General features: G+C 47.0%; 1 protein-coding gene across 1 annotated transcript in view; it reads left to right on the forward strand.

The window, feature by feature from the left end:
* The window catches only part of FAT2 (FAT atypical cadherin 2), a 60225-nt gene extending 45550 nt beyond the window's left edge, over nt 1-14675 (forward strand). Inside the window, exons 19-23 of the mRNA XM_045815369.2 lie at nt 1638-1783; nt 7108-7549; nt 9505-9658; nt 11155-11612; nt 12690-14675. Of these exons, the coding sequence (XP_045671325.2) occupies nt 1638-1783; nt 7108-7549; nt 9505-9658; nt 11155-11612; nt 12690-13222 (1733 nt within the window). The 3' untranslated portion in view covers nt 13223-14675. The remainder of the gene's footprint in view (nt 1-1637; nt 1784-7107; nt 7550-9504; nt 9659-11154; nt 11613-12689) is intronic.
* Nucleotides 14676-14939: the final 264 nt, after the last annotated feature.

Below are 14939 nucleotides of genomic sequence, written 5' to 3' on the forward strand. Positions count from 1 at the left end.
CTGCACTTTGAGAAATACTAGAGAGGCTGGCTCTCCAATCACCAGAATCACTTGGAGGAGAGGGTTTTGTTGTTTTTAAAAACATTTTGGTGAAATACAGCATGCAGAAAGGCCCATGTGCCATAGTGTACAGCTCAACTAGTTTTCACAAACCAAATACACCCGTGTAACTGGCACCTATACCAAGGGTTACAACATGACCAGCTTCTCAGGAGCTCCCCTGGGTCTCGCTTCCAGTTGCTACACCCACTGTAGGGAGATTTTTAAAATGCAGATTCTCATGCGCCTCCAGAACTACTGAGTCATACTCTCAGAGGGTAGAGCCTGGCATTCTGTATCTTAAAATTCTCTCCAGCTGATATTCAGCCAGGTCTGGGAATTCCTAGATGATCCAGATCATCTTCAATATCCCATCCAGTGATGACCTACTACAATGGAATTGCCCACAGCAGAGAATTTTATTTTATTTTTTTTAAAGATCTTATTTATTTATTCGACAGAGATAGAGACAGCCAGCGAGAGAGGGAACACAAGCAGGGGGAGTGGGAGAGGAAGAAGCAGGCTCATAGTGGAAGAGCCTGATGTGGGGCTCGATCCCAGATCGCCGGGATCACGCCCTGAGCTGAAGGCAGACGCTTAACCGCTGTGCCACCCAGGCGCCCCACAGCAGAGAATTTTAGATCTAATGTAGGACAGACTCTTAGGATCTTGAAATCCCATGCGCCTTGGGCTTCTTGGCTCTTCCTTCTCTTCTTGGCTTTTGTTCCCTCTCTTCAACAATCTGGGCTATCTGGGGCCTATACAGCTCCTCCTCTTGCCTTACCATTGATAAGCCTATTCACATTGAGGTTTTAGGGATTTAACAACTGAACTCACTTCTGGGGAGGGTAGTGCTTAATATATATAACACAGCATTTCCCAAGGCGGGCCTGCAGAATGCTATTTCCTAGGGCTTGGAAGAGGTGGTCCACATAAGAGGGTCCCATGGCCAAGTAAGCTGGAGAACGTCAAGTTGAAGTGGAGCCTCCTGACTCTGCAAATATGTGCTAGCAGTTGCTACAGGGGGTGCACATGCGGGACTTCACAGAACTTTGCACCCCTTTCTTGATCACAGTGACTCTCGACCTCTCAGCAGCGCTTTACCTGGTTATGCGCTTCTCCAACGGTTACACTCCAAATGATGAAGGGAGATCTTGAGGCAAATGACCTTTGTGGTATTCTTGAAATCACACATATATGCAGAATCCTCTCCAATTCTGCCTCCTTCTTCCCCCCAGTGATGTCAGAAATGACACAGAAACTATGTAGGATAGAAATTTTGATTTCCACACATTTCATTGGTAACATTTCTGGCTTGATTCTTGCTTTCTTAATGGTTTGAGCTCATAGTTCTGACTCAAGCTGGGACCCAAGCCAAGGGTCTCTGGGGCCAAAAGAAGGTGTGCAGGGTGATGGCCTCTGTCTGGCTGCATGACCCTAGACAGGTTATCCCCTCCTTGCACCGCCCGCCAAGAAGCCTCACTTCTTCATCTATAAAATGTGAGCAAGTCACCCAAGGATTGAATGAGACAAAGTCAGTTCAAGGACTCTGTGGGGACCTCTTCATGTGGAGCTGACATCTCTGGTTGCTTCTACAGGTACTGCCACAAGATTCAGCGGACGAAGCTTTGGGCGGTACAGTCTTCCAGAGGCAGAGAGCTGGCATATCCGTTTCCGCCTGAAAACACTCCAATCACAGGCTATTCTTCTGTTCAGCAATGAGACAGTGTATGTCTCCCTGAAGGTAAGGCACTGCCAGCCTGAGAGATTTCATGTGGGCATGCCAGGCTAGGGAGGTGTGGACAGCCTGAGGAACAGCCATGAAACCCAATTTCTGGCAAAGAAAACCCTGCGTGGTTTTCAGGGATGCTGTGTGTGACTATGGGGTTAAGACACAAGACACAAGACTTCCCAGTTGTGATGGCCCAAGCCCCCACCCGGAGATATACAGCCAAAGACAACGAGTTGGGCTGCTCTGTGGGAGGAGAGAGAGCCTAAAGACAGAGGGAGAAATGGGAGGCCACCTAGTCATGGTGGGTTTGTTTTTTGTTTTATTACCTTTGTGTGTGTGTGTGTGTGTGTGTGTGTGTGTATGTGAATCTTTTTTTTTATATAATAATATTTTTTATTATATTATGTTAGTCACCATACAGTACATCCCTGGTTTTTGATGTGAAGTTCCCTGATTCATTAGTTGCGTATAACACCCTCCTTAGTACCCATCACCAGCCTATCCCATTCCCCCACCCCCCTCCCCTCTGAAGCCCTCAGTTTGTTTCTCAGAGTTCTTTTGCCGAGTAACAGACCAGTGTTTTCCAAGATGGGTGGGAGGCTGGCTACCACTGGGGTGCTCAAGACTACAAACCTGGCATTAAGTTACATGGAATCACATGTAACTTAAAATGAATTTCCTTTCTCATGGTCTTTTAGTCCTGATTACATCTTGTAGAACGTCTCGGTTTGCCTGCCTGATTTTATTTTATTTTTTTTAATGAATCAAATTTATGTTTATTTTCATTTTTTTATTATATTTTTTATTATATTATATTAGTCACCATACAGTACATCCCTGGTTTTTGATGTAAAGTTTGATGACTCATTAGTTGTGTGTAACACCCAGTGCACCATGCAATACGTGCCCTCCTTACTACCCATCACCAGCCTATCCCATGACACATCTCCAAAGGCAAGAGAAACAAAAGAATGAAGCATGAGAGACTATGGACTATGAGAAACAAACTGAGGGCTTCAGAGGGGAGGGGGGTGGGGGGAATGGGATAGACTGGTGATGGGTAGTAAGGAGGGCACGTATTGCATGGTGCACTGGGTGTTATATGCAACTAATGAATCATTGAAATTTATATCAGAAACCACGGATGTACTGTATGGTGACTAACATAATAAAAAAACATTAAAAAAAAGATAAAATGAACTTGTGGGACTTCATCAAGATAAAAAGCTTCTGCACTGCCAAGGAAACAGTCAAAAAAACTAAGAGGCAGCCCACGGAATGGGAGAATATATTTGGAAATGACACTACAGATAAAAGACTGGTATCCAAGATCTACAAAGAACTCAAACTCAATACACAAGAAACAAATAAACAAATCATAAAATGGGCAGAAGATATGAATAGACACTTTTCCAATGAAGACATACAAATGGCTAACAGACACATGAAAAAATGTTCAAAATCATTAGCCATCAGGGAAATTCAAATCAAAACCACACTGAGATACCACCTTATGCCAGTGAGAATGGCAAAAATGGACAAGGCAAGAAACAACAATTGTTGGAGAGGATGTGGAGAAAGGGGATCCCTCCTACATTGTTGGTGGGAATGCAAGTTGGTACAGCCACTCTGGAAAACAGTGTGGAGGTCCCTTAAAAAGTTGAAAATGGAGCTACCATATGATCCAGCCATTGCACTACTGGGTATTTACCCCAAAGATACAGACGTAGTGAAGAGAAGGGCCATATGCACCCCAATGTTCATAGCAGCATTGTCCACAATAGCTAAATTGTGGAAGGAGCCGAGATGCCCTTCAACAGATGACTGGATTAAGAAGATGTGGTCCATATACACAATGGAATATTACTCAGCTATCAAAAAGAATGATTTCTCAACATTTGCTGCAACATGGATGGCACTGGAGGAGATAATGCTAAGTGAAATAAGTCAAGCAGAGAAAGACAACTATCATATGGTTTCTCTCATCTATGGAACATAAGAACTAGGAAGATCAGTAGGAGAAGAAAGGGATAAAGAAAGGGGGGGTAATCCGAAGGGGGAATGAAGCATGAGAGACTATGGACTCTGGGGGGAATGGGATTGCCTGCCTGATTTTAACACCTCCAACACAAAAGCCAGTCTCCCATTCTGACAAAGAACAAGCAGACTTTGGCAGTTAGTTAGAAATTAATTATTCAATAAATATTTATTGAGCATCTGCAAAGTGACAGGCACTGTTCTAGGTGCTTGGGTCTCATCAGTGAATAACACAAAAATCCCTCTTAGAGCTTTCACCCTACAGGGGAAGACTGACAATAAACATAAACATAATAACTCAGAAATTATAGTTTGTCTAAATGTGGTAAGTGCTTTGGCTTAAAAGAAAGATTAAGGGGGATCAGGACTGTGGGAAGTTGCAATTTTAAGTAAGGTGATCAGGGAAGGCTTCACTGAGTTGGCAACTGAACCATACTATGAAGGGGGTAAGGAAATTAGCTAGGTAGACATCTGGAGGAACAGCATTCTAGGTAGAGGGAATAGCAATGCAAAAACCTTTTGGTAGGAGAATGCTTTGCATGTTTAAGGAAAAGCCCAGATGTGTATATGCCGTGAGTAAAGTAAGCAAGGGAGACAGTAGTAGTAGGAGTTGGGGTCAGAGATACAATGGGATGAGGGAATAGCAAGTTCTCATAGGCCATTGAAGGACTTTGGCTTTTATTCTGAGCAAAATGGAGGGCATGAGAAGGTTTGAGCAGAGAACTGACATGATGCAACATACTGAAAAGGGTCATCATGGCTCCTGTGTTGATAAACAACTTTAGAGAAACAAGGATAAAAGCAGAGACCCACCCACGAGGCTACTGCGATAATTCAGGTGAGAGATGGTGGTGGTCTAGATCAGGGTAATGAGTGAACTGGGAAGAAGAGCTGAGATTCTAGATAGATTTTTGAAGGTAAAACCAACAGGATTTCCTGATGAATTGAATGAGGGCTGGGAGAGAAAGCAAGGAGTAAGATTTGGGTCTCATTAATTAGAAGGAATGGAGTTGCTGCCAACAGACCTGGGGAAGGATATGGGTAGAGCAGGTTTGGTTGGAAGATCAGAAGTTCAGTTTTGGAGATGTAAGTTTGAGATGCCTATTAGACTTCCAAGTGGAGCTGGATAAACAAGTCTAGTGTCTGTGAGAAAGGTCTGGGATAGAGATGAAAATCTGGGAGCCTTCAGCATATACTTAGTATGGAAAGCCATGAAACTGGATGAAATCACCAAGGAGTGTAGATTGAAAAAAAAGTAGATCAAGGATTCATCCTTGTGACACTCCAAATAGAGATGTCTGGGGGAAAAGAAAGATACAACAAAGGAGACTGAAAAGGTGCAACGACTGATGTTGGAGGAAAACCAAGAGTATTGTATCCCGGAAGCTGAATGAAGAACACGTACCATGAAGGAAGGAGTGACCAGCTGATAAAGTGCTACTGAGAGGTCAAGTGAGATGGGAAGTGATATTAATCATTGGACTTGGCAACATGGAGGTCACTAAATAACCTGGCACCAGTGGTTTCAGTATCATGGTGGGTGAGGGGGGGTGGAATTTTGCTGCAAAGAGGGAGCAAAGAAAGAAGGTGATCTCTGGTGGTAGAAGTGGGTTCAACACAACTTAAGATTAGAGCCTTAACAGCATGTTTGTGTGATGACTGGAATGGTAGAGAATGAACAAACAAAGATGTAGGGAAGAGAAAGGAGTGTCAATGGAAACTTGTCCTTGAGGAGGTAAGGGGGTGGGGCCGAGTGCATGAATGGAAAGACTGGCTTCCACCAAGGTGGAGAGATGTAGTGGTAAGAGTGCCTGCAAGTCCCCACCTGATTGCTGAGAGCAAGGATGAGGAGGAGAGCATCAGGGGTCCGAGGAGAGAGAAGTTGTGAAAACAGTCAAGTGGGAGAGTAAACCAAGGAAGAGAGCACCATAATTAGGGACCACGAAGGGCTCATTTGAAGCTTGCAGCCGTGAAATTAAAGGGAGGTCGATAATCAAGGTTGCATGTTTTCCTCCAGCTATGTGGGTTTCCCAAGTGAGTTCTTTCAAGTAAGAGAGGGCAGGAGTTTGGCTATGGAATTTAAGCTGGATGAGGAGAGGGGTGAGAACCTTATAGAGGTTGAGAGACAATGAAGAGATGGTGCGACCAATGGATTTGTGGTACTAGCTAAGTGAAAGGAGTGATTTAAGGACAATGTTTTGAGTCTACATACTGTAGTAACAGTAAGTTTCCTTTTAAGTAACTAACTGTATAGGTAGTGTTCAACCAGGGCAAAATTGGGAAGGTGATGTACAAATGGCTAACTTCTGTAAAACATTGGATTGGATTTTCAATTTCACCCAGAGAAAGCTCTATGCAACCCAGAGAGACAATAGTTGTCCTACCTCTTGGGGTGAAGTAAACTAAAGTGATTTAACCTAGTGGTTCTTAGACTTCTTGATTTCCGGACTTTTCACACTCTTAAAAATAATTGAAGATCACAGGGAGGTTTCGTTAATGTAGGTTAGAGCTATCAATATTTTCAGTATTAGAAATTAAAACCGAGAAATGTTAAAATCTTTATTTATTAATTCATTAAAAAAAGCAAGAAACCTATTACATGTTGACATAAATACCATATTATTGTGAACAATAGTTACATTTTCCAAAATTAAGAAAAGGGTGGCACTGTTTTACATTTTTGCGAATCTCTCTTATGCATGGCTTTATAGTAGACAGCTGGATTTTCATATCTACTTCTGCATTCATCTGTTGTGATAGCACATGTCTGGAAATAACTGCGTATTTGTGAGAGAATGAGAATAGAAAAGGCAAATAATGTTTTAGGATTATTATAAAAAGGGGTTCCCCTTGTGGGTCCCCTGGAAAGGTCTTGGAGACCTGCTGTGAGAACTGCAGAACTGTTGAATAAGAGAGTGGGAGTGAGGGAGGGTTTTGGTGTTCTTGAGGGCCAATTTGAGGGGTGTAGAACATGGGAGAGGCCTACAAAGAAGAATCCAAAGAAACAGTCTCAGTCGGCAAGGTTTCTCTGGGCCTCAGTTTCCTTATCTGTGAAATGGAGATGCCATCCCTGCCCAGACCATCCCATGGAGTATGGTAAGGGCCAAATGAGACCATAGACAGAACAGCACTTTGAGGGCCTTTAAACTCTACAAAGACAATAGTCTTGAAAATCCTCAAACACTACCTCTCCCACCCATGAAAATACAACCAATGTGCTTTGCACTGGTAGCCTGTTAGCAGTGCTTTTTATAAGGACTTCTTGGCTTTGCTGATGGACATTTGGGTTTTCTTTGCAGCTGGCTGATGGAGTGGTCCAGCTGGAATACCGTTGCCCAGGTGGTTTCTATGGAAAGCTTTCCTCCTGGCTCCACGTGAATGATCAAGAGTGGCACTCCATTGTGGTGGAGGAGACAGACACTTCCATTCGCTTGTTGGCTGACAGCTCAGGCAACGCCTCCCTTGTACTCCCAGAGAACTGCCAGGGTCTCAGGCCTGAAGGAGACCTCTTTCTGGGCGGCCTTGTTCTCTTGCATTCTTCCCCAATTGTGTCCCAGGGTTTTGAAGGCTGCCTGGATGGGGTCATGATCAATGGAGAGGAACTGGAGCTTCTGGTCCATGGCAAGAAAGCATCAGGCTTGCAAGAGAGGCAGGCCCTCACCCAGTGCTGCTCGTACAGTGATGACTGCAGCCAAAACCCATGTCTCAATGGTGGCAAGTGCTCACAGACCCGCGGGGCAGGTAAGGGCTGGAAATGATTCCAAGGCTTATCCCAGGAGGCTCTTCAGAACACCCCAGCAAGTTGAACTAGCAATCATATATCACTGGAGAGTTTACAAAGTATATTCCTTCAGCATAGCCCCATGAGGGAGAGAGGGGTTGAAAGAAAGATGTCAGTGCCTCCATTTTACAGCACAGGAAACTGCTGGTCTATGTAAGGGATACCCAGATGGGTGAAGGAACTCACCCAAGGTCACATGGCTATTAAGTGAGAGAGATGCATTTGGGGTGCAGATCTCAGTGCAGCACTCCTCCCCCTGATACCAAATGACTCTCCCTTTCCCTTACTATCTCATGAGTGACAGGTTGGGATCCACTAGGTTTACACTAATGGAAGCCAAGAGTCTTTGTTCTCCCTCAACAAGGACTAACTTTCTTTCTACTTGTTTGGATGGGGGACCAGCATGAACAGGGACCTCTGATGCCACAGGTTGAGTTCATCACACACCTTCGTGTTATGATCGGTCCGTGCCAAGTTTCTCTTTTATATTCCCCTTTACTCTATGCTCAGCTGCCTTTCCCCCTCCTCAAATCCATAGGCAAATAAAGTTTTTAAATGAGTTTTTGCAAAATGTGTATTACTGGTTTTACACATACTTGAATTTCTAATTATATGTGATATATAATTTTTTTTACAGTTTTCCGTCCACGCTGCCACAATTCATATTCATTGCTTTTATTGTGGCTCCGTACCCCGGTGTGTGTGCATGCACTCACACCTTCCCTCTCTACTCAGCTAGCAAGGAATACCCTGGGAGCTTCAACACCCCACTTCCGTCAACAATGCTGCACGAATATCCTCATACATATCTTCTTGTGAACCTGTACGAGAACTTCCTTCACACACACACACACACACACACACACACACACACACACACCATGCCCAGGGATAAAATTCACATACCCAGAGAACATAAATCATTATTTTGACTAACTAGGGCCAAACTTTTCCTCAGCATGGCCACAGCAGCTGCACTTCCACCAGGAGTGCACGAGGATCCTGTGTCTCTGTCAACACTCGGCATTATCCCCTGTTCTCATTTTTGCCTGGTAATAGTACTGTCGTTTCCATCTGCAGAATATCTAAGAGGTCCATCACTTCTGTCTGTCCATACTACCAGGCAGCTGTCATCTCTCACCCTTGGGCCAGCTATCTCCCTGCTCTCTTCCTTCTCTCTCCCTTCTCTCCCTTCACCCGTGCCTTCCAGCAGGGCACCAGAGTGACCTTTATGCAAAGCAGGTCTGAGTGCATCACTTTCCTGCTTGGAACCTTGCGGCGGCTTCCCCTTGCTGTTAAGATAGAGTCCTAATTCTTAATTCCTGCATCTGGCTCATAGGGATGTTCTGACCCTTCCCACCTCCCTGGCCTTGCAGTCTCTACTCTCCCTTGGCTTGCTAGGCTCTGTACATAAAACGTTTCTGTCGTTTTATGATAATTACTAATATACTGATACTATACACAACTGGTTCGATAGGTCTGAATCCCAAATTTGCCATTTACTTGCTGGGTGATCTTGAGCAAATGTCATGCATTCTCTGTGCCTCATCTCCTCACCTGCCATCAACTTGTACCTGGTTCACTGATGAGGATAACAGTAAATAATTTCAGATTTGTCATGAGGCTCAAATGGGCTGATACATGCAGATTGTTAGCACGGTGACTAGCACTGAATAAGTGTTGTCTAGGATGATTACTGTTCTTTAGATGCCTGTTCTCTGTAGACTATATGTCGTTGGAGGCCGGGATCACGTCTTCTTGTCCAGCAGGGCACCAGTGCTTGTCACAGAAGGAGGCACTCAATAACTAAACATGGACATGCGCCTCTGCAGCCACACTGAGGCCTCCCCTCTGTCCTGGAGGGCCTCTCACCCTGCAGCTGCCTGACTCTCTTCCCTCTTGCCCTCCCTCCCAGGCTATGTCTGCAAGTGTCCCCCCCAGTTCTTGGGGAGGCACTGTGAACAAAGAAAGGAGAACTGCACTTCAACACCCTGCCTGGAAGGTGGCACTTGCATCTCGTCCCCTGAAGGTGCCTCCTGTAACTGTCCTCACCCTTATATGGGAGACAGGTAAGCACAGGTGAAGCCACCTGCCTTTGGCTCCTCACCCTTGGTTTGGCACCATTAGGGAACGACCTCCGCACTCTGATCTCCAGAGAAGCCAATGGGAGACCGGGAGCTGAGTGCTCCAGCAACCTGGCGTCTCGGCCTTTTCCATGTGCCGAAGCTTCTCCCTCTAACCGCCTGCAACAGAACACTCAGGGAAGGAGGGTTCTTACTCCCCAGACAGTGGCCTGGGGACAATGACTCCACTAGGTACAAACACTGCTCTGGGTCTCAAACCCCACTGCAAGCTACCTATGCCTTGTATTATGCTGGCCTGGGGGACTGCAAGAATCCTTAGATCCCTAGAATCCTAGAGGTAAAGAGGCTTGGTAATTACCTGGTTTTATGGCTCTCCACTTTGGGAGCCTTTAAAAAATCATCAGGGATACTTGTGAAAAATACAGATTTCTGGACCAACTATATCACAATCTCCAAGGAATGAGGCCTGAGATTCTATCTATAACAAGCTCCCAAGGGATCTCCTTGCTGTCAGCGTGTGCATAAGAGAGCCAATGATGTAGTTCACCCACTCAGTTTACAGATGGGGAAACTGAGGCCCAGAGAAGGAAAGGGCTTGTCCAAATCCCCCTTTGTGTTTATGACCCAAGTCCTTTCTCTCAGCACCTGGCATTTCTGGCGCCACTGCACACCTCACTCTGCAGTAGGTCTGTTAGCAGGATACTTCCTGGCTGAAAGTGGTGGTATCTGCAATTTAAAAGAGGAACGTGGGGAGGACGATGTCTAACTCAAAAGGACAAAGTGTTGGTGGTGAAATTTTAGACACTGGGACTCAAGTAGGATGAAGGGAGCCTTTCTTAATATCCCTCAAACATGGATGAAACTGGCCACGGAAGCCTCCTAGGCCTTACACCATGGAATGCCAAGCTGACGGTGACCTGGGAGGTCATACAATTCCAAGTGCTCACTCTGAACCGTTGTCCAATGGAGGGTCTATGCAAGACCACACTGGGTTCCTGTGACCTCCTGGAGAACAGCGGGCAACACTGGTGCCCAGCTGCCATGGCTGGGTGCTGCTGACTTGTATCTGGGATTCTGATATTATTGCTGAGGACAGCTGGGTACGTTGGCTGCCTCCACCACAGTATGTGGCTATAACTCTCACCTCAGTGGTGGAGCATATATCCGATGCCTAGATCACAGGAATGGGAAATAACGGATGTGCCTAGAGCCTAGATTCCAAATGGTTATGAATGAAGTTGTAACTGACCCACACCTTCCTAGTGGAAGATGCAAGGCTCTGATGTTGATTGTGTGATCGTTATCATCCATTTTCTTTTCCTGGGTGTGTGTGTGTGTGTGTGTGTGTGTGTGTGTGTGTGTGTGTTTGTGGAAAATTAGAGAAGGTAGGCTTGAGTTCAAGGGCCTATAAATCTTTGTGAGAGGGGACATGGAAAGGGAAGTATGGTGACTCAAACCCCCAACTACTTCTCTCTCTGCAGATGTGAAATGGAAGCAAGGGGCTGCTCAGAAGGACACTGCCTAGTCACCCCTGAGATCACAAGGGGCGACTGGGGGCAGCAGGAGATTCTGATCATCATAGTGGCCTTGCTGTTTATCATTTTAAGCACCATTGGTCTCCTCTTCTACTGCCGCCGTTGCAAGTCCCACAAGCCCGTGGCCATGGAGGATCCAGACCTCCTGGCCAGGAGTGTTGGTGTTGACACCCAAACTATGCCTGCCATCGAGCTCAACCCGCTGAGCACCAGCTCCTGCAACAACCTGAACCAACTGGAGCCCAGCAAGACCTCAGTTCCAAATGAACTTGTCACTTTTGGACCCAGCTCTAAGCAGCGGCCAGTGGTTTGCAGTGTGCCTCCCAGACTCCCGCCAGCTGCAGTCCCTTCCCACTCTGACAACGAGTCCATCATTAAGAGGACATGGTCAGGAGAAGAGACAGGTCAGTATAGCCAGAGGCCCTTAGCCTCTGGAATTGATGGAATAGGGTGATAGACCTAAATACTCCATTATGTGAGACCACCATCCAGTCCAATCCCTTGGGATAGGATATGAAGGGATGTGCTCAAGGTCACAGTGCACTGGTGGGCTGGACCAAATGCCAGGTCTCTGAAATCAGAATCTGTGGCTCATTACACCGCACCATGATCCCCTCCTCTCAATTCCAACTCACTCCACAGGATTGGTTTCTATGGCAGACCTGTAGACCCTAGATAGGGGTAAATGGGATCCCTGGGGTGAAAGGGGGGGGGGGGCTTCTGTTCCTTTGTGCTTTTCCAGGAAAGGAAAGAGCAGTAGTCCAAGCGTCTGGTCACCCAATCTGGAGGTATGGCAGCCTTGGGCCAGACCTGACTGACCTAGAGGAGGGGTCTTCACCTCACTCTCATCTTTGGCTCAAAAGGAGGTGAATTTGTAAAGCACTTTATATTTTCTGGCTTATTCACCAATAGTTAAAGAAGGTATTTTCATAAACTTTTTGCTGATTGGGTAATTGGGGCCCATAAAGACACAGTAACTTGTTCTAACTCACCCAACTATTCAGTAGCAGGGACAGAGCAAGGACCAAGGATGCCTGGTCTCCAATCTTCCAAGCCACATCTCATTTAATCACCCTCTGTAACAGATGCCATCACACTCCCCAGTCCAAATTGTGTGTCTGTTTCCTTCAGTTAAGGAGAAAGAAGTCACCAGTAGGAGTTGGGATGGAGTTGCTGTCTCCAGCAGAGGCGAACAGGTTGCATGGAGTCATCCACATTCTTCCCTTATTCACTGACTCTTAGATCACTGGCACAGATTTGCAATATGAGCTGGCTTTGGGTTAAACCTCTGGCCTTGAAGTTGGCCCCGTTGAATTCTAGATATCAATCCAAGCTGCCAGAGACAACACACATTGATGGCCACATACCCACCCACTCTTTTGCCCGTTTCTACCACATGCTGAGTTATATATAGCAGCTATAAGGCCCACTGAAACCTTCACCAGGGAAACTCAGTGCTCACCCTATCTTGTCATTTTCAGTGTGCCCAGGTGGAACTACAGTCTGGCCCCCTACTTACTCCAGGAAGGAACGCTGGGAATACCCCCACTCTGAAGTGACCCCTGGCCCTCTTTCGCCATCGCCTCACCACCACCAGATCCCACCTGTGATGCCGGACCCCACTGGCCTCTATGGCGGCTTCCCCTTCCCACTGGAGCTGGAAAACAAGAGGGCACCCCTCCCACCCCGTTACAGCAACCAGAACCTAGAAGATCTGATGCCCCCACGGCCCCCCAGTCCCCGGGAACACCTGCTGGCCCCCTGTCTCAACGAGTACACGGCCATCAGCTACTACCACTCACAGTTCCAGCAGGCAGGGGGAGGGCCCTGCCTGGCAGAGGGGGGCTACAAAGGGGTGAGTATGCGCCTTAGCCGGGCTGGGCCCTCTTATGCTGACTGTGAGGTTGGGGGTGGGCATTCCACAGGGCGGGGCCAGACCCAGGCTCCCCCCAACTATGAGGGCTCTGACATGGTGGAGAGTGATTATGGAAGCTGTGAGGAGGTTATGTTCTAGCTGTCCTCAGAGGAAGGCAGGTAGGAGGCCAAGGACTTGGCACCTTTCTCCTGTCTTGTAGGAGTGAGTTGAGCATGGCTGACAAACTGGGAGGGAGGCCCCCATTCCCAGTCCAGGCTGCCATACCTTGAAATGTGCTCTTGCAGACCCCCAGTGAGTCACTGAGGATGGAGGGAAGCTGAGGGTGGAGCTCCAAAAACAGCACGAGGGCCCCCAGCAGGAAGGGGATGTACAGAACAGTTAACCCTGGAAAACCAGGACTAACTGATTCCTGGGATGGGCAAGAGGCAGCATATCTCATTGACTGCCATCTCTCAGTCCCCAGGGAGGCAGCTCTGTCAGGGAGCATTCTTACACCTGCCCACAGCTCCATTCTGGAGGCAGAGGCAAGTTCACTCAACAGGCAACTACTACATCAGCTACAGAGACAAGGTAGCTTGTCCTCTGACCCTGGAGGGCCACAAGGTATCCTCTAGGGGCTGAGAGGTGAGCAGCAGGTGAGCAGGTCACCAAGTCACCTGCCTCATTCACACATAATTGCAGCATCTGCTCTGTGTGAGGCACTGTGCTAGACCTGGGGCGACAAGGGCTCCTGAGGAGCGTCACTTGGCCTCAGTCTCCTGGGGCCCCACTCCTCTCGTTCAGAGTCCAAGGAACTTGCTCCACCTCTTTAAGTCCTATGACTGTCCACCAGCCAGGGCCTGCCAGGATTCCTGCAGCCCTGAACCTTCTTTGTTAAAGAATTCAGACCTCATGGAACTCTGGGTTCTTCACCCCAAGTTTCTCAAGCACTTTGGGCCAAAGGCAAGAAGGACATGATTCTTCATTTTTAAAATTCTTAGGCACTTTTCAACCTTGCTGTCTGGATGAGTTGCCCCAAAGGGATTTTTCTTCCCTAGACACAAGGAACCAAGAGCTCCCTGTTCAGGGCATCAGGGCAGGGTGGAGACGTGGAGCTGGACATCAGTGTCCAGGCTGGACACTCTGCCTTTTCCTCCCCCTCCATCTCAGATGCCTGCGAATCTAAGTGTTACCTACAGTGACTCAACCCTATGCATGGAGGGTCAATGTGGGCACGTGTCTGCACATGTGGGCACCTCATGTATAGTATGTGTGTCCACGTGTAGAGTGTATGTAGCCAGGAGTGGCAGGGACCGGAGAATTCTGGTGGCCTTGCCACTCCCACCCCTACCAGTTCCTTTCTCCGGTCCACTGACTTTTCATTTGTGTTATTTCTGGAAGCAAAAGTCAAAAAAAAGAGCAATAGAGACTCTCACCCACAGGGCTATTGCTTAAGACAGGGAGCTGTGTGGGTGAGGGCATATTTGTGGAGTAGCCTGCAGCTGTGTGTAACTGCGTGTGTGAGTGACCGGACACACAGTTTCACTGGACATTTGTGTGTGTGTGTTTTTTTTTTTTTTTTAATAATAAAGTGTCTTTTTTTTTACGGTTATTTTGTACGTCATTTATCCTGTTTGGGGTTGGGTTGGGGAAGGGCACGAGGGTCTATGGGCCTTTCCAAGCTGAGGTTCATGGAATTTGGGGGCTAGAAGGGACTGCTAAGGTCATCAAGCATCATGATTCCCAAACCTAGCAAAATGGCTAAAATATAGATCTGTGAGTCCCAAAGCCAGACAGAAAATCAGAACCTCTGGGGGCAGGGCCCAGAACACTCTTCAGGGAAAACACCTCTAATTCCAACACAACTGCCTGCAGT

The sequence above is a fragment of the Ursus americanus genome, chromosome 15 (genome assembly GCF_024610735.1).
Source record: "Ursus americanus isolate L20-20 chromosome 15, mUrsAme1.1.p, whole genome shotgun sequence".
NCBI lineage: Eukaryota > Metazoa > Chordata > Mammalia > Carnivora > Ursidae > Ursus > Ursus americanus.